A 20353-nucleotide genomic window follows, 5' to 3' on the forward strand; every position below is an offset into this window, starting at 1 on the left:
GAAGAACAGCAGGGAAGTTAACCCCGGTGTCCTGGCCAGTATTTATCCCTCAATCAACATAATAAAAAAACAGATTATCTGGGTCATTATCACATTGCTGTGGGAGCTTGCTGTGCGAAAATTGGCTGCCACGTTTCCCACATTACAACAGTGACTGCACTCCAAAAAGAACATAGGAACAGGAGGAGGCCATTCAGCCTCTCGAGCCTCCTCCGCCATTTAATGAGACTGTGGCTGATCTGCGACCTAACTCCATATTCCTTTGGCCCATATCCCTTAATACCTTTGGTTAATAAAAAGCGATCCATCTCCCAATTTAAAATGAACAATTGATCTGGCATCAATTGGCGTTTGCGGAAGAGAGTTCCAAACTTCTAGCAATCTTTGTGTGTCGAAGTGATTCCTAATTAGGAATTCCTAACTAAGCAATTAAGAAAGCAAATGGTATGTTTGCCTTTATTACAAGAGGGTTTGAGTTTAAGAGTAAAGACATCTTACTGCAATTATATAGGGCCCTGGTGAGACCGCACCTGGAGTATTGTGCACAGTTTTGGTCTCCTTACCGAAGGAAGGATACACTTGCCATAGAGGGAGTGCAGCGAAGGTTCACCAGACTGATTTCTGGGATGGTGGGGGATTGTCCTATGAGGAGAGATTGAGCAGACTAGGCCGATATTCTCTCGAGTTTAGAGGAATGAGAGGTGATCGCGTTGAAACGTACAAAATTCTTACAGGGCTTGACAGGGTAGATGCAGGGAGGGTGTTTCCCCCGGGCTGGGGAGTCTAGAACCAGGGGTCACACAGTCTCAGCATAAGAGGTCGGCCATTTAGGACTGAGATGAGGAGAAACTTCTTCACTCAGAGGGTGGTGAATCTTTGGAATTCTCTGCCTCAGAGGGCTGTGGAGGCTCAGTCTTGGAGTATTTTCAAGGCTGAGAGCGATAGATTTTTGGATATTAAGGGAAGCGAGGGATATGGGGACAGTGCAGGAAAGTGGAGTTGAGGTCGAAGACCAGCCATGATCTTATTGAATGGCGGAGCGGGCTCGAGGGGCCGAATGGCCGACTCCTGCTCTTAATTCTTATGTTCTTTAACTTCACTCTTGAAAGGCCTGGCTCTAACTTTTAAGTCTGTGCAGTACTGACTGTGGGACAGACCCCGCGGGCAATCAGCTTTCGCTCTCCTCTTTGGGGAAACCCCCCGTCATGGGTCCCAGAAAAATACACAACATGCCCAGCCTACGTTTACGCGACCTTTCTGAATCAGTCGGTCCTTGTGGCCTGAGAAGGTCAAGGCACAGTTTAAAACTGAAAGTTAAACCCATTTTGATGAACTCTATTTAGATATGGAGTCCCCATGGAGAAGTTAGTGGGTTATGTTACTGACTCACACTTAGGGCAAAAGCCCCAGATACAGTCTCACGACTGTGCTGCGTTCACTGACCTCAAGTAGCGAGACGGCGACAGAGATATATTTGGTTTCTGTACCCCTGGCCGATATTACTAGCAAGTGATCAGGAAGGTCAATGGAATCTTGGCCTTTATTGCAAAGGGGGTGGAGTATAAAAGCAGGGAAGTCTTGCTACAGTTATACAGGGTATTGGTGAGGCTACACCTGGAGTACTGCGTGCAGTTTTGGTTTCCATATTTACGAAAGGATATACTTGCTTTGGAGGCAGTTCAGAGAAGGTTCACTCGGTTGATTCCGGGGATGAGGGGGTTGACTTATGAGGAAAGGTTGAGTAGGTTGGGCCTCTACTCATTGGAATTCAGAAGAATGAGAGGTGATCTTATCGAAACGTATACGATTATGAGGGGGCTTGACAAGGTGGATGCAGAGAGGATGTTTCCACATGAAACATAGCAGTCGTGGGCCATTCTGACCTTCGAGCCTGCATCACCATTCAATATGATCATGGCTGATCATGCAACTTTAGTACCCCATTCCTGCTAGAACTGGAACTAGAGGGCATAATTTTAGAATAAGAGGCCACCCATTTAAAACTGAGATGAGGAATTTCTTCTCTGAGGGTTGTAAACCTGTAGAATTCGCTGCCTCAGAGAGTTGTGGAAGCCGGGACATTGAATAAATTTAAGACAGAGAGAGACAGTTTCTTCATCATCATCATCATAGGCAGTCCCTCAAAACGAGGATGACTTGCTTCCTCACCAAAAAGGGATGAGTTCACAGGTGTTTCAATGAAGGACCTAATATTCCGGATCCCGAACTACATCCTGAAGGGTGGAAGATGCCTGTGGGTGGATTTTTTTAACGTGTGGTGGCCGTTGAGAGCGAGGTCTTGGTCCAGTGGCAAGGATTACCCAGGACGACTGGAGACCAGCTCTACTGCACAGATCGAACACGCACACATATCGCAGTGTGGGCTGGGCCCGTGCTGCCCCTGGGCCCTCGCCTCTTCTGGGCCCCAGACTCTCACCTCTCCTGGGCCCCGGTCACTTCCCTCTACAAACTCTTGCCGTTCCTTCGCCCCCTCCTGCTGTGCCTGCCCGCACTGCGATCAGCGACCGGACTTCTAAGCCGTCGCCCTCTTGCAGTGGGTACGCTGTTGCACGCTGTTCCCTCTGATGGCCCCGGCCCGCTGATGGTCTTGCGGGCAAGGACCGCGCCGATTTCCAGGCTGGGCTGCCGCATGCTGCTCCCTCTAAACCATTTCTTAACCATTAAGAGAATAAGGGGTTATGAGGAGTCGGCAGGGAAGTGGAGCTGAGTCCATGATCGGATCAGCCATGATCGTATTAAATGGCGGAGCAGGCTCAAGGGGCCGAATGGCCGACTCCTGCTCCTATTTCTTATGTTCTTATTACTAGGGTCACTTAAATCATAGATTACTTGAGAAAAAAAAGACTTGCATTTCTATGGCGCCTTTCACGACCACCGGACGTCCCAAAGTGCTTTACTGCCAATGAAGTACTTTTTGGAGTGTTGTAATGTGGGAAACACAGCAGCCAATTTGCGCACAGCAAGCTCCCACAGACAGCGCTGTGATAATGACCGGATCATCTGGTTGAGGGATAAATATTGGCCCCAGGACACTGGAGAGAACCCTCGCTGCTCTTCTTCGAAATAGTGCCGTGGCATCTTTTACATTTGTAGTATATTTGCTTCATGGGTTCTTTGCTTAAGAATTCCTAGCAACACATTGCTATTAAGAATGAATTGGTTTATTAGCAAAGGTTTAACAATCACACGACACATTACCAGTTCATCCACCAGGCTCACAACCACCTGCCCCATCGTGGATCCCCCGAACCCAACTGGCCGGGGTTTTATTGAGTCTTGTGAACATCACGTGACCTGGCTCAGCCACTCACAGTGCAACAGCTCTACAACTGTTTTAGTAAAACAAAAGATCAAGTGCTCCCTTATTAAAGGGGCACTAAAACCGACAAATTAAATAAATGTACTTTTAACAATAATGGTTCAAATTAAAATGTGGTTGCCGGGGGTGATGATGCACTCCAGTCCCTCCGGCGCCCGCCTCTCGCGGAAGGCCGCGAGCGTACCGGTGGACAACGCGTGCTCCATCTCTAAGGACACCCTGGCCCGGATGTAGGCGCGGAAGAGAGGCAGGCAGTCAGGCTGAACGACCCCCTCGACCGCCCGCTGCCTGGACCGGCTGATGGCCCCCTTGGCCGTGCCCAGGAGCAGTCCTACGAGGAGGCCCTCAGACCTACCCGCTCCCCTCCGCACAGGGTGCCCAAAGATCAGGTGTGTGGGACTGAAGTGCAACCAGAAATTGAAGAGCAGCCCCTTTAAATAATGGAACAGGGACTGCAACCTCGCACACTCCATAAAAACGTGGAACACGGACTCCTCCAGACCACAGAAATTGCAGGCGGCCTGGGAGCCCGTGAACCGACTTAAAAATTTGTTGCACGGGACTGCTCCGTGCACCACCCTCCAGGCCAAGTCCCCAATAAATAAAGGGAGGACTCCCACGTAGAGTGCATGCCATTGGGGACCCTCGCCTCCTCCGGACAGCAAGATGGCATGTCCATCAACAGCTCTACAAACCCATGAGCGTACTCACAGGTGCCGCGAGAGGGCAGACTGGGCCTCGGTTTAAAGTCTCATCCGATATGTGAGAGGGTGGGTCGAGGGTAAAACAAATCAGCCAAGTATCTCACTGATTAATTCTGGGCAAGGGTTCCACAAACCCACTGCTGGCATCACCCAAGTGCTCATTCCTCAAGAGCGAGTCGAGATAGTCGGTGTTGGCAGGGCATTGGGCATTGATGTTACTCATCGCTGGTGTGCATTTTAGAGCAAGTGGTTGACCTGGACCTGAGCCGTGGCTAATTTCAATCCTTCGCTAGCCCTCAGCACGGACTGCTGAGGGGGGTTAAATCACACACTCTGTCCTCGCACGTTCTACCCTACGTAAACTGGAGGTCATCCAAAACTCGCACCGAGTCCCGCTCACCCATCACCCTCTGTGCTCGCTGACCGACATTGGCTCCCGGTTAAGCAATGCCTCGATTTCAAAATTCTCACACTTATTTTCAAATCCCTGCATGGCCCTCGCCCCTTCCTATCTCTGTAATCCCTCCAGTCCCACAAACCCCCGAGATGTCTGTGCTCCTCTAATTCTGCCCTCCTGAGCATCCCTGATTATAATTGCTCAACCATCGGTGGCCGTGCTTTCTGTTGCCTGGGCCCCAAGCTCTGGAACTCCCTCCCTAAACCTCTCTACCTCTCTTTCCTCCTTTAAGACGCTCCTTAAAACCGACCTCTTTGACCAAGCTTTTGGTCAGCTGCGCTAATTTCTTCTTATGTGGCTCGGTGTCAAATTTATCTGTTTTGTAATATAACAGTCCTGTGAAGTGCCTTGAGACGTTAAAGGCGCTATATAAATACAGGTTGTTGTTGTTGTTGCAAATTCACCAACGCCTCAGCCGCTCGATATTTCGATATTAATCATTCAAAAAAAATTCCCGAAAGTCATTTTGGTAGCTGTAACGTGAAAAGTCATCAAAGTTCTTCATTACTCAAAGGACTTTGTGTTTTAATTGGAGAGCATGCTGACTGCTTCCTCTAGGGAGTTAACCAGTCGGAAATTTCAAGCCGGCCGGCACAAGGGAACTGAATTAATCACAAACACGGGCAAAATGACAAGACCTATGTCAAGACCGTGAGAACCTATCCCCAAAGAAGTCAACCCGCCCCTGGGCGTTTTGGGTACAAAAGAACTTGCATTTCTATAGCGCCTTTCACAATCCCAGGATGTCCCAAAGCACTTTACAGCCACTGAAGTGCTTATTGTGTGCATTCAATCACTGTTGTACTGTGGAGAACCTGGCAGTCAATCCGGGAAACAGCAAGCTCCCACAAACAACTAAATGATAATGACCCAGATTACCTGTTTTTTAGTGATAAATATTGGTCCCAGGACACTGGGGAGAATTACCCCGCTCTTCTTAGAAATACTGCTGTGGTATCTTTTATGTCCGCCTGAGAGAGCAGACGGGGCCTCGGTTTATCGTCTCATTCAAAAGACGGCACCTCCGACAGTGTGGCGTTCCCTCAGTATTTCCCCTCCGACAGTGCGGTGCTCCCTCAGCCGTGCCCCTCCGATAGTGCAGCACTCCCTCAGCACTGCCCCTCCGACAGTGCAGCACTGCCCCTCCGACAGTGCGGCGCTCCCTCAGCACTGCCCCTCCGACAGTGCGGCGCTCCCTCAGTACTGCTCCTCCGACAGTGCAGCACTCCCTCAGCACTGCCCCTCCGACAGTGCAGCACTCTCTCAGTACTGCCCCTCCGACAGTGCAGCACTCCCTCAGTACTGCCCCTCCGACAGTGCTGCACTCCCTCAGCACTGTCCCTCCGACAGTGCGGCACTCCCTCAGCACTGCGCTGGGCGTGTCAGCCTAGATTTTTGTGCTCAAGCCTCTGGAGTGGGACTTGAACCCACGACCTTCTGACTCACGAGGCGAGAGAGCTGCCCACTGAGACAGGGCTGATGCACAAAGGTGGCTTGGCCTCCATTGACTTGCCTTCCCTCTTCCTCGTGTTGTGAAGCAGCAAGCTGTCCCTCGGTGTTCATTCACTGCACCCCTGGGATGTGGGCAATGCTGAGCGACCTCTCTCCCCTCCTTTAAGACGCTCTTTTAAAACCTACATCTTTGACCAAACCTTTGCTCACCTGTCCCGAATATCTCCTTCTGTGGCTCGGTGTCAAATTTGTTTGCCCGCATTAAAGATGCTATATAAATGCAAGTTGTTGTTGTTGCGAGGATGTCCTAGCCAAACCCCAAACCCCGTATGGAGCGTCAGTACAGCGACGGTCTCTGGTAAAACCATGGCGTTTCCTTTGTTTTTTCCGCAGCTTGCGATTTCCTGTTTGTCCACTGTCTTGGCGCTCGACTTCAAAGCATCGGAGATCGAAGTTGGCGTGGTCACTGCGGACAATCCCAAGTTCAGGTCTGTAGAACCCTTGGAGTGAGTTTGGGAACTCAGGATTACATAGGAACAGGAGGAGGCCGTTCAAACCCTCGAGCCTGTTCCGCCATTCAGTCAGGCCGATCGGTATCGTAGCTCCATCTACCCACCTCGGGTCCGTATCCCTTAATACCCTTGCCGAACAAAAATCTATTAATCTCAGTTTTGACATTTTTCCATTGAGCATCAGCTATTTGGAAGAGTTCCAGATTCCCACTGCCCTTTGTGTAAAGAAGTGCTTCCTGACATCACCCCTGAACGAACCAGCACAAATTTTAAGGCGATTCCCCCTCAACCCGATTCCCCCCGATTACCGGTTCAACTATTTTAGTTGTGCACTTTAAACAAATGCCCCCTGCAAGGGGGGTCACACTCCAAAATACATTTTTTTCCAGTGCCCCTTTTTTTTGGGAGGGGGGGTGCGGTTTAAGGCACTAAAAACAGAAATTATACAAGTGCCCCCTGGTTAAACCGACAAATTAAACAAATTAAACATTACACATAAAATCAAATTAAAATGTAGTTGCCGGGGGCGATGATGCACTCCAGTCCCTCCGGCGCCCACCTCTCGCGGAAGGCCGCGAGCGTACCGGTGGACACCGCGTGCTCCATCTCCAGGGACACCCCTGGCACGGATGTAACCGCGGAAGAGAGGCAGGCAGTCGGGCTGAACGACCCCCTCGACCGCCCGTGAGTTAATTGACCACGGCAGGACTCGCACCTACAATCTTCTGATAACGTCGCGTTTATAACCGAAGTCAGTCGCCTTAGCCACGCGGTCGCTGCTAAAGCCAAGGGATGCAATTGTAAGAACTGCTTACAACCAAAGACACCAGAGGATCACTTTATCATCCACCAGGCTCACAACCACCTGCCCCATCCCCCGAACCCAACCGGCCGGGGTTTTATTGAGTCTTGTGAACATCACGTGACTGGCTACAACTCAACAGCTGTACAAACCCGTGAGCATGCTCACTGGTGCATACATTACAATCATCATGACTCAGAAATTCGTCATTTTTTCTTTTCTTCACAGATGCCTCCGCGAGACAGAGATTGAAAAACATTTGGTGGACATTACGGAGAGAGAGTAACTCCTGCGTGGATCCCAGAAATACTGCATTTAAACAAAGCTTTACAATCTTAAGAACGTAGAAAAACAAGTCCAGGGAGACCTGCCCTTAAAGTAAGAAATCTAGACCAGATTGTTCAAAATAAATGTTCTGCCCTCCCCCACACTCTTAACCCACTTTAAACATGTTGTATTCTGTTTGCAATTCAAAGCCATTTGAAGTAACATTCACAAGGGAACAGTTGATTGTTCAATGGATAAAATACTCAGCACAGCTTGTAATAAAAAGGAAATTAATATGCAAATAAACTGCTTTGGGCTCTAGTTTAATCGTTCGAAAAAATTAATACATATTTCATGGCTTTGTTCTCGGTCCATTGATGAATCTAAGGCTTTTTAAAAAATACACGAGCAGCCGATTTGTATTCAAATTTGTATTTCCTCATACCAGGCGTACTATAGTCGACAGTTGTGTCAGCCGTGGCTCAGTGGGAACTAAGGGGATTGTAAGGGGGCAGGGTTGTGGGTTCAAGTCCCACTCCAGGGAGGACATAAATGTAGACTGACACTCCCAGTGAAGTGCTGAGGGAGTGCTGCACTGTCGGAGGTGCCGTCTTTCGGATGAGACGTTAAACCGAGGTCCCCATCTGCTCTCTCAAGTGGACGTAAAAGATCCCACTGCTACTATGTCGAAGAAGAGCAGGGGAGTTATTCCCCCGGTGTCCTGGCCAATATTAATCCCTCAATCAACATCACAAAAACAGATTAGGTAGGTTTCAGGAAATTCCTCCAGCAACACTGAAGCAATTTTAACAGTTTAAAGCTTCCTCTGATGTCTCAGTGCATGAATTACTTGGTCTGGGGGAGCAGCCATCCAGAGCAGAGGAGTCCCAGGTTCAACACCCAGCCTTTGCTGAGGTAGCTGATCTCAGGCAGGGAGGAGGTGGGGCCCCAAAATTAGCCTCCGCACCTCGGATGAGTGGGACTAAAATGATTTCCCAGGATTACTGGTCCTGATTGCTGCCTGGTGCCTGATGGAAAGTGCATGTGTGAAGGTCAAGTGAGTTTGGGATCAGCCTGGGCTGCATTAACCCTCTACATCATCATCATCATCATAGTCCCTCGGAATCAAGGATAACTTGCTTCCACTCTTAAAATGAGTCCTTAGGTGGCTGAACAGTCCAATACGAGAGCCACAGTCCCTGTCACAGGTGGGACAGACAGTGGTTGAGGGAAGGGGAGGGTGGGACTGGTTTGCCGCACGCTCCTTCCGCTGCCTGCGCTTGGTTTCTGCACGCTCTCGGCGACGGGACTCGAGGTGCTCAGCGCCCTCCCGGATGCACTTCCTCCACTTCGGGCGGACTGGTCTTTGGCCAGGGACTCCCAGGTGTCGGTGGGAATGTTGCACTTTTATCAGGGATACCTCAATGTTTGGGGTCATTTTCTAAGTCTATGCTGCCACTAGGGTATACACGAAAATAAACTATCCCTTCAAAGCTTAGGTTTACATATGAATAATGGCCAAGGCACTTTCTTTTTCATTCCTTCGCGGGATGTGGGCATCACCGGCAAACCTGGCATTTACTGGCCTTCTCTCGTTGGTGATGGACCTTCTTGAACCGCTGCAGTCCGTGTGGTGAAGGTGCTACTGCAATGACGTTGTGTAGGGAATCATAGAATGGTTACAGCCCGTCGAGCCCATGCCAACTCAGTCCCACTCCTCCGCCGTTCCCCCGTAGCCCTGCAGGCACTTTCCTTCAGGCACTTATCCAATTCCCTTTTTAAAGATAAGATTGAGTCTGCTTCCACCGCCCTATCAGGCCCGGGAGCAGTGTGGAGACTACTTCAGGGAGCAGTGCGAGCTGGTGCAGGAGGGCGATGGCTGTGAAGAGTGACGTCATCAAAGTCCAGGTCGGTGATTGGAGCGCGAGCAGATACAGCAGGAGCAGCGAGAGACTGTGGAGGGAAGTGACCGGGGCCCAGGAGAGGCGTGAGTTCGGGGCCAGGGGCCCAGGGGCAGCACGGGCCCAGCCCACACTGCGATATGTGCGCGCACTGGGTCCGTGCAGCAGAGCTGGTCTCCAGTCGTCCTGGTTAACCCTTGCCACTGGACCAAGACCTCGCTCTGTCAAGCCCCGTGTGGTGGCTGGTGTGCAACGGCCACCCCACGTTAAAAAAATCCACCCACAGGAATCTTCCACCCTTCAGGATGTAGTTCGGGATCCGGAATATTAGGTCCTTCACTGAAACACCTGTGAACTCATCTCTTTTCGGCGTGGAAGCAAGTCACCCTCGCTTCGAGGGACTGCCTATGATGATGATCTTAATTCCAGATTTATTTAATTGAATTTAAATTCCCCAAAGACTTGCATTTATATAGCACCTTTCACAACCACCGAATGTCTCAATGCACTTTACAGACAATGAAGTACTTTTGTGGTGTAGTCATTGTTGTAATGTGGGAAACACGGCAGCCAATTTGCACACAGCAAGCTCCCACCCATAGCAACGTAATAATGACCCAGATAATCTGTTTTTGTTATCTTGATTGAGGGATAAATATTGGCCCCAGGACACCGGGGAGAACTCCCCTGCTCTTCTTTGAAATAGTGGCCGTGGGATGTTTTACGTCCAGCTGAGAGGGCAGACTCGGTTTAACGTCTCATCCAAAAGACTGCTCCTCCGACAGTGCAACACTCCCTCAGCACTGCACTGGGAGTGTCAGTCTAGATTTATGTGCTGAGGTCCCTGGAGTGTGACTTGAACCCACAACCTTCTGACTGAGAGGCGAGAGTGCTGCCCACTGAGCCACGGCTGACACATTATTCATTCACGGGATGTGGGCATCACCAGAAAGGCTGGCATTGCTTGCCCGTCCCTGTCTTCCCTCGAGGAGGTGGTGGTGAGTCACCTTCTTGAATAGGTGGCTTGCTAGGCCAATTTAGTGGGCAGTTAAGAGTCAACCACATTTCTGTGTATCTGGAGTCACATTATAGGCCAGACCGGGTAAGGGCGGCAGATTTCCTTCCCTGAAGGACATTAGTGAACCATTTGGGTTTTTAACGACAATCCGGTAGTTTCATGGTCACCGTTACTGACACAGAAATCGGCGTGGTCCGAGCCTGCAAGACCATCAGCAGGCTGGGGCCATTACAATGAGCAGCGTGCGGCAGCACACCATTTCAGGGAGCAGCGCGTGCTGCTGCAGGAGGGCGATGGCTGATTGCAGTGTGGGCAGATACAGCAGGAGCGGCGAGAGACTGTAGAGGGACGTGATCGGGGCCCAGGAGAGGCGAGAGTTCGGGGCCAGAAGAGGCGAGGGCCCAGGGACAACACGGGCCAGCCCACACTGTGCGATATGTGAGCGCACTAGGCCTGTGCAGCAGAGCTGGTCTCCAGTCGTCCTGGTTAACCCTTGCCACTGGACCAAGACCTCGCTCTGTCAAGCCCCGTGTGGTGGCTGGTGTGCAACGGTCACCCCACGTTAAAAAAATCCACCCACAGGCATCTTCCACCCTTCAGGATGTAGTTCGGGATCCGGAATATTAGGTCCTTCACTGAAACACCTGTGAACTCATCCCTTTTCGGCGTGGAAGCAAGTCACCCTCGCTTCGAGGGACTGCCTATGATGATGATCTTAATTCCAGATTTATTTAATTGAATTTAAATTCCCCAACTAAAGTGGTAGGATTTGGAATCATGTCCCGTGGATTACTTGTCCAGCAACATAACTACAATGCTACCGTTCCCTACAACACACATATGAAATAAATGGTAGAGCTAAGCCAGAAAAATAGGGCCAGAGGCATAAATTAGTGACAATATATTTACAACAGATATTAAGAAGGATTTCTTTGTTCAACAGGCAAAATGTTTGCAATAATTGGTCAGGCAAAGCATCGGAGGTGCTCCAAGTGCAGCTGGATCCTAATGGATGGCTTTCCTGAAACATTCTCAGCTGCATTTGTGCCAAAACAAAATCGGGGCCGATTTAAAACACATTAAGACGTTGCGATAGAATTAAAATACTACAGGGATGAATGGTAAAGGGGTTTTTCCCATCCTTGCTCCAGGGGCCGAGTACACCCTTCTAAACCGGACAAAGCAAATGTATCGGGCAGTAATTAGCTGAAATAGACCGATTCCTGTTTTGTGAGAATGTCCAACATGCCATTTTGAACCGTCAGTCAGTGACTCAACAGCAAGAATTTCAGCTATTTTCCATTGTCTAATCTCTTTATAGTTGCAGAGCCAGATTTTTTTTAAAAACGCAAGTATCTTTACAGTATTTAAATTTGCTGTCATCGGTACACGTCACATAAGAATTAAGAGCAGGAAGAGGCTATTGGCCCCTTGAACCTGCTCCGCCATTCCATGAGATCACGGCTGATCTTCACCCTCAACCCCATATCTTTTGATTCATTTAATATTCAAAAATCTATCGATCTCTGTCTTGAATATATTCAACGACTGAGCCTCCACAGCCCTCTGGAGCAGAGAATTTCAAAGATTCACCACCCTCTAAGTGAAGAAATTTCTCCTTATCTCTGTCCTAAATGGCCAACCCCTTATCCTGAGACTGTGTGACCCCTGGTTCTAGACTCTCCCAGCCCGGGGGGAAACATCCTCCCAGTCACAAGCCTTTAAACGTAGGAGTCAGGTTGCATGTTGGACTGTAAGTGTGACAACAATCTGGGACAGGGAGAGAAAGGATTCACTTAAATGACTAACAGCCAGAGTTATTAAATAAATGACTTGGAGTTTTCGATTTCTTTTCAGATGTTGAGTAATAAGTTGCGCCGAGTTACTGTTTATGAAATTGCAGATTGGAAATTCCAACTTTTATCAACGACTGCAATGTAATCAAGGTGTGACTGAAAATGGTAAAAGTCCAAATCAGGTGCTTTAAGAAGTGAAGAAAAAATGGGAGGAGCCCATTAAACTCACCCCTCTCTGATCCTGACTCACCCCCACCTTAGCATCCAACTGCAATTTAAACACACCAATTCCTTTAATTGATACTCTATTTGATTATTCCAAAACATACATCACACTTTTGAGAAAAATAAAATGACTTGCATTTATATAGCGCCTTTGACAACCTCAGGGCGTCCCAAAGCACTTTACAGCCAATTTAGTAGTTTTGAAGTGCAGTCACTGTTGTAATGTAGGAAATGCAGCGGTACACGTTACAAGAACTAGGAGTAGGAGCAGAAGCATTTGGCTTTCGAGCCTCCTCCCGCCATTCAATAAGATTATGGCTGATCTTCGACCTCAACTCCACTTTCCCGCCAGAGCCTCATATCCCTGGATCGCACCACCACACCTACGCCGCCAATACGCAATCTCCAGAGAATACAGTCGCTACACCGGCAAAGACAAGCCGATCCAGGCCGACTGGAACAGCCTACCACCAACCCGTCTCAAATCTGGAAGGCCATTTGGGACCGTCGCCAAAGCCCTTCAGCCATGATGACCGACGGGGAAATGCTTGGAAGGACTGCGACACACAGAGTGGATTCCTTATCGAGGAGCCTGTAGGATCAAACCTTCCTCGCAAACAGCGGGCAACCATCAACTGCCTCAGAACCGGTCATGGTTGATGCTGCCGCTTTCTCGGTAGGTGGGAGATTAAAGCCTCCCCATCGTGCGACTGTGGAGCTCCTAATCAGACCCCGGAGCACATCATGGAGCTCTGCCCTCAGAGGGAATTGGCAGGCAGCCTGCAGGATATCCACGCTGTTACACCGGAAGCTTTGGCCTGGCTATCTGACTTAAGATATTGATGTTTGATTTGCTTTACTACTGCCATACAAAAGAAATAGAAGATCCCTCGATTCCCTTAATATCCAAAAATCTATCGATCTCTGTCTTGAATATACTCAACGACTGAGTCTCCACAGCCCTCTGGGGCAGAGAATTCCAAAGATTCACCACCCTCTGAGTGAAGAAATTTTTCCTCATCTCAGTCCTAAATGGCCGACCCCTTATCCTGAGACTGTGTGACCCCTGGTTCTAGACTCTCCCAGCCCGGGGGAAAACATCCTCCCAGTCACAAGCCTTTAAACGTAGGAGTCAGGTTGCATGTTGGACTGTAAGTGTGCCAATAATCTGGGACAGGGAGAGAAAGGATTCACTTAAATGACTAACAGCCAGAGTTATTAAATAAATGACTTGGAGTTTTCGATTTCTTTTCAGATGTTGAGTAATAAGTTGCGCCGAGTTACTGTTTATGAAATTGCAGATTGGAAATTCCAACTTTTATCAACGACTGCAATGTAATCAAGTTGTAACTGAAAATGGTAAAAGTCCAAATCAGGTGCTTTAAGAAGTGAAGGAAAGTGGGAGGAGCCCATTAAACTCACCCCTCTCTGATCCTGACTCACCCCCACCTTAGCATCCAACTGCACTTTAAACACACCAATTCCTTTAATTGATATTCTACTTGATTATTCCAGACATACATCACACTTTTGAGAAAAAGCATAAGACTTGTGCCGTTGTCAACCTCAGGGTATCCCAAAGCGCTGCACAGCTAATGAAGTACTTTTGGAGTGTAGTCACTGTTATAACGTGGGAAACGCGGCAGCAGATTTGCGCACAGCAAGCTCCCACAAACAGCAATGTGACAGTGACCCAGATAATCGGTTTGTTGAGGGATTTAGTGTAGGCCAGCACATCGGGAGAACTGCCCTGTTCTTATTACAATAGTGGCCGTGGGATCTTTTCTGTCCACCGGAGAAGGCAGACGGGGCCTCGGGTTAACGTCTCACGTGAATACGATGCAGCGCTCCCTCAGGAGTGCACCACAGTATCAAGCCTTGATTAGGTGCTCAAGTCAATACTTGTATATCTGCATCAAAAATCTTATGCTGTGCATACTTCAGGTCAACTTTTTCCATTAGAAATTTCTAAGACCGCATTTATAACGGCAATTGCCTACCTAAACTAGACACGCTGTAATTACATCCTCCTGCCATCCGGAGTGCTGGAAGGACAAAGACTTGCATTTATATAGCACCTTTCATGTCTCACAGCATTTTACAGCCAATTAAGTACTTTTGGAGTGCAGTCATTGCTATAATGTGGGAAACACGGCAGCCAATTTGCAAATAAGCTCCCACACACAGCAATGTGATAATGACCAGATAATCTGTTTTTAGTGATGTTGATTGAGGGATAAATATTGGCCCCAGGACACCGGGGAGAACTCCCCTGCTCTTCTTCGAAATAGTGCGGTGGGATCTTTTACGTCCACCTGAGAGAGCAGACGGGGCCTCGGTTTAATGTCTCATCCGAAAAACGGCACCTCCGACAGTGCAGCACTCCCTCAGTACTGCACTGGAGTGTCAGCCTAGATTTTTATGCTAAAGTCTCTGGAGTGGGACTTGAACCCACAACCTTCTAACTCACGAGTTCAGGGTGCTACCAACTGAGTCAAGGAACTGCAAAGACCCATATAGAAATGTTTTACGGAAATGTGTAAAAAAAATAAGGACAGAATGCACACCATTAAAATATGAACTGAACTGCATGTGCACAATTACATTTGCTCACTCTGGACCAGTTATCCCTCGCCCTCTAATCCCGCTACAGCTGAAGTAACAGTTGGCCTGACTTGCCGCGTGCAACGCCACGAGAGATTGATCAGTCGGTTTTAAATTTACCATTTCACTAATTTAAATTTGGAGGTTCCAACAGCCTTTGAAGTAATTGTGTTAACTGATCTTATTTACTTCTTGGGCGGTCCCTCGAATCGAGGATGACTTGCTTCCACGCCAAAAAGGCTATCTTACAGCCCTGTACAGCCAAAAAGTCTCATCACTTCTCCTTCAACCTCCTACACCCACCCCACCATCTTAACCATTCCCATCTCCTGCTTTGTGCTTTCGCCCCCCACACTTTGTAAAACACAGATCTTCTTCTAAACGATGGGCCCTCTATAAATCCGAGTTGTTAATAGAAACATAGAAAATAGGTGCAGGAGTAGGCCATTGGGCCCTTCGAGCCTGCACCACCATTCAATAAGATCATGGGTGATCATTCACCTCAGTACCACATTCCTGCTTTCTCTCCATACCCCTTGATCCCTTTAACCGTCAGGGCCACATCGAACTCCCTCTTGAATATATCTAACGAGCTGGCATCAACAACTCTCTGTGGTAGAGAATTCCAGAGGTTAACCACTCTCTGAGCGAAGAAGTTTCTCCTCATCTCGGTCCTAAATGGCTTACCCCTTACCCTTAGACTGTGACCCCTGGTTCTAGACCCACCGTTACACTTTATTTCAAGTCCTAGAGACAACATCGGCAACAATCCCCGTAGAAGCTATCTAGATAGGTTGGGTGTCAGTCGGCCTCGATTGTTTATGCTATGGTGTGTGAAAGTGAGCCTGTAGCCCCGGTCACGTACTCCGTCTGTATTTTTTGCGCTTGACGTTACAACAGGAATCAAAGTGGATTGGCTGCATAGAGCCAGATCAACTCTTGTATCATTTGTCTTGGTTGCAAGCCCTTGGACAGTCGTGCTGGTTACATCTTATTTATACGATGTATTATATACCCCGATAACTTCTGCCTTCACTCTCTCTCTCGTTCCAGTTTCTCCACCATTTCCTCAGAGGAGGAGGAATGCTTGGAGGAGAAGCCACTCTACAAGGAAGAGAAACAAAGAGAGATTTATTTGCTTTCAAGTGTTAGTTGCAGTTTCTCACTTGTGGAGCTTTTCATTGTTTCCCCATATTCTTCATCCATAATAAACAGGAAGAACTCATTCCATTGAACATTCTCCAACAGTCTTAGTGAATCAGAAGAGTACGTGCTGGTGCATTCAGCTGTGGCTGCTGGTTGGGAGTATTTTTAAAGAAAGACTTGCATTTATATAGCACCTTTCACAACCGTAGGCCATCTCATAGCCCTTTATTGCCAACAAAGTACTTTTGAAGTGTATTCACTGTTGTAATGTAGGAAATGCGGCAGCCAATTTGCGCACAGCAAGCTCCCAAAAGCAGCAGTATGATAATGACCAGATAATCAGTTTTTTTAGTGATGTTGATTGAGGGATAAATAGTGGGCCAGGACACCAGGTATAACTCCCCATGCTCTTCTTTGAAATAGTGCCATGGGATCGTTTGCATCCAGCTGAGAGAGCAGACGGGGCCTCGGTTTAACGTCTCATCTGAAAGACGGCACCCCCGACAGCGCAGCGCTCCCTCAGCACTGCACCGGGAGGGTCAGTCCAGATTTATGCGCTCAAGTCGCTGGAGTGGGACTCGAATCCACGACCTTCTGCCTCCGAGGCGAGAGTGCTGCCCACTGAGCCACGGCTGATACTATTCTAACACTGCACTGACCACTACCAACAGAATGACAGCTCAACCCTCAGCCATGACTGGAAGCAAATGGGCGCTGGCATTTAGGTCTTCTACCATTAGCACTTTACTGCTAGAATCAGGGAAGTAAAAGCGCTCTTCTGTGCCTATTAGCCTATTAAGACACACACATCTTCCTACCACCTTCTCCAGTGCCATTGTTCCCTTGCAGGGTACATTGTTACTGTATCTAAGGTTGGGTAGAGAGGGTGGGGGGGCAATCAATCATAGTGGCAGCATATGCCTCACCAAATGTTCGCTTCTCCCAACTGGGACAGATTTGGCTCCGTTTCTACACCTTCCCGTGCCTTGGTGAGGCCACACCTGGAGTATTATGTACAGTTTTGGTCTCCCAATCTGAGGAAGGACATTCTTGCTATTGAGGGAGTGCAGTGAAGGTTCACCAGACTGATTCCCAGGATGGCAGGACTGACATATGAGGAGACTGGATCGGCTAGGCTTATATTTACTGGAATTTAGAAGGATGAGAGGGGACCTCATAGAAATATATAAAATTCTGACGGGATTGGACAGATTGGATGCAGGAAGAATGTTCCCGTTGTTGGGGAAGTCCAGAACCAGGGGTCACAGTCTAAGGATAAGGGGTAAGCCATTTAGGACCGAGATGAGGAGAAACTTCTTCACTCAGAGTGGTGAACCTGCGGAATTCTCTACCGTAGAGAGTTGTTGAGGCCAGTTCGTTAGATATATTCAAAAGGGAGTTAGATGTGGCCCTTACGGCTAAAGGGATCAAGGGGTATGGAGAGAAAGCAGGAATGGGGTACTGAAGTTGCATGATCAGCCATGATCATATTGAATGGAGGTGAAGGCTCGAAGGGCTGAATGGCCACTCCTGCACCTATTTTCTATGTTTCCCGGGAACACATGACCAAGATAGGGAACTCAAATGAATTACACAAACTTATGATCCAGCCCTGCGACATAATTTACTTTTTTTTTAAATAAAAAAATGGAAAATACACAGGTCAATCAGCATCTGAAAGAGGAAGAATTTTTTTTTTTAAAAAAAGAACATAGCATTTTGGGAGAGGAAGCTTAACAGGAAATAACAGAGGGCTCTATCCAAACCGTCACTTCTTCAGGTGCTAGTGTGTAATTCCAGCTCTTTCAATTTTCTATCCACATCTCCAGCATACACAGTATTAAAAATTGGTGGACACCGTTTTCAGTTATGCAGTTCCAAATGTGATTTTTAAAATTCAAAAGATTGAAAACACCCAAGAAGTCGCTGCTCCCCAGCCCCCAAATGTCTGCGATTTTACGATGGTATTCTACCCCATCTGCACTAGCGCAGGAAGTCCCAGTGGTTTACACCCCAATTAATAAACTGGACAAATTACAAAACAAGTTTCCAGAAGTAAATTTGTGGGTGTCCGGAGGGGGGGGGGGGGGTGGGGGAGGGGAGGCCCAAAAGAAAACTGTATTTGCGAGGCTAAATGTCAGAGCAGCCTCATGATAGTTTTATTACAGAATACCTCACAGTGCGGGGTAAGAGCAAAGGTCCATGAGCAAAGTCGTCACTGCTGTAATGCAGGGAAATGCGGCAGCCAACGTGCGCACGGCATGGTTGCTCAAACAGCAATGAGATAATGACCAGATAATCTCTTCGTGATGTTGGCTGCGGGATTAATATTTTACCAGGAGAACTCTCCTGCTCTTCTTCGAAATAGGATCTTTTACGTCCACCTGAGAGAGCAGACGGGGCCTCGGTTTAACGTCTCATCTGAAAGACAGCACCTCTGACAGTGCGACGCTCCCTCAGCACTGCACTGGGAATGCCAGCCTGGATAATGAACTAAAGGTTCTGTAGTGGGACTTGCAAGCCATTACCTTCTGACTTGGGTGACATTGAGCGCTGCCATCAAACCAAGGCTGAGAAAGAAAGCAAATAGACTGCGCTCATTATTTTCATACGTGACAGCATCAAAACAAGTCTGCATTTTTTTTTACAGCAATACTTGCAAACATTTATTTGTCAGTTTAAAAAAAAAAGAAAAAGTGCTGGTTATTCTAAGTGGTTACATGTGTCTGTAAGGCAAGCAACACACAGATTAGCAATCCTGGTGCGTAGCTACAACAAAGCAAGATAGTAAAAGATACAATTCAAATACAAAGTTGTAGCAAAAGTGCCATAGCTGTACACTTAAAAAAAAAATAAGCAATGCTCAACCCCATATAGTGCCCATATGACACTATCATTGTTCTGTATCTCTGGAACATCTACACTGAACCAAGCAATCTGTACACATAGAACATTAAAACAATGCATGTTGTAACAGAAAATAACTGCAATATAAATCAAAAAATAAAAAACAATAATACAGGCCAAAATTTCACGATAGGTTTCATTAGAAACAATTGATATTGTTAAATTGTCCAGGACATTGCCTGCAATTTTTTTTTAATATACAAGATGTTGACGGAATTTGAAGAGAGACTTCAGAAACCAGCACCGCCTGCAGGACAGAGACTGCAAATACACCATTACAGGCAACTGTTTACATACATGATTTCCATTCGATATATTTATACAGGCAGTTTCAATTTTAGATGTTGAAATAAAAGTGATTAAATATCATTACGGCCAGAAAGTTGGACAGAAGGCGTGTGTAAAACAAGATTTTTTTAAAAAAGCATATAGACGTTTTCTAAATGAATAATGCTACACCAGCTTTCCATTTAGTTTCAAAGGAATCTGATGAATGAAACCTGAACAAACTACCAAGGAACTTTAATCTTATTACACTCGCGCTATTTGAGTACAACAAATTGAGCGGCTCTGTAAATGGGCTTTTTGTTCAATCTGAAGCTTGGAGTGGTTAGATACTCTTGTAATGAGTTGCACTGGGGAGTGTCGAACTGTCAGTGACCAATCTTGGCTACCCCGACTGCTGCCGGCAGCAATTAACCAACGGTTTAAGGAGGTGGGTTCCAAACCTCTGACAAAACTCAGGGCTTCAACAAGGGCCCAGTGGCACACCGCAAGGCAAAATCTTAAGGGCGTGGCACTCGTAAGCTGCAGGTCTCCATTTTTAAAAATGTGTTCACGGGACATGGGTGTCACTGGCGAGTCCAGCACTTATTGCCCATCCCTAACCGCACTTAAAAAATGTGGTGGCACTGACCACGCACAACCGCATAAAAGTTCAGTGGGAATGAGGGGGAGGAAGCAGTGAATAGATTCCTCTCCAGCGGTAACAGCTCCCTTTCCCTCTTTCACCAATGATGTAGGTAGAGGGTGCTTGTTGGCTTTCAAAAGGAGCTTCACCAGCCTTGCCATCTCATGGGGAAAACCAAGCTATTGAGGGCCCGGTTTTGGCCTTTTTTCTTAAAATTTATATATAAATGTACTTTAATAATGACGGGTCTCACAGTAGGACGCAATGGACTATCGACGTTTAGCACAAATTACTATTTACTTTCACGAAACC

The 20353-nt window shown here is 47.6% G+C and overlaps 1 protein-coding gene across 3 annotated transcripts in view; it reads left to right on the plus strand.

The window, feature by feature from the left end:
* LOC139241318 (proteasome subunit alpha type-6-like) overlaps positions 1–7855 on the plus strand; it is a 72802-nt gene extending 64947 nt beyond the window's left edge. For all 3 annotated transcript variants that reach the window (XM_070869949.1, XM_070869948.1, XM_070869947.1), the window contains 2 exons: positions 6347–6441; positions 7496–7855. In XM_070869949.1, coding sequence (XP_070726050.1) covers positions 6347–6441; positions 7496–7553 — 153 coding nt within the window. In that variant the 3' untranslated portion in view covers positions 7554–7855. The remainder of the gene's footprint in view (positions 1–6346; positions 6442–7495) is intronic.
* Positions 7856–20353: the final 12498 nt, after the last annotated feature.

The sequence above is a fragment of the Pristiophorus japonicus genome, unplaced genomic scaffold (assembly GCF_044704955.1).
Source record: "Pristiophorus japonicus isolate sPriJap1 unplaced genomic scaffold, sPriJap1.hap1 HAP1_SCAFFOLD_1039, whole genome shotgun sequence".
Classification (NCBI taxonomy): domain Eukaryota; kingdom Metazoa; phylum Chordata; class Chondrichthyes; family Pristiophoridae; genus Pristiophorus; species Pristiophorus japonicus.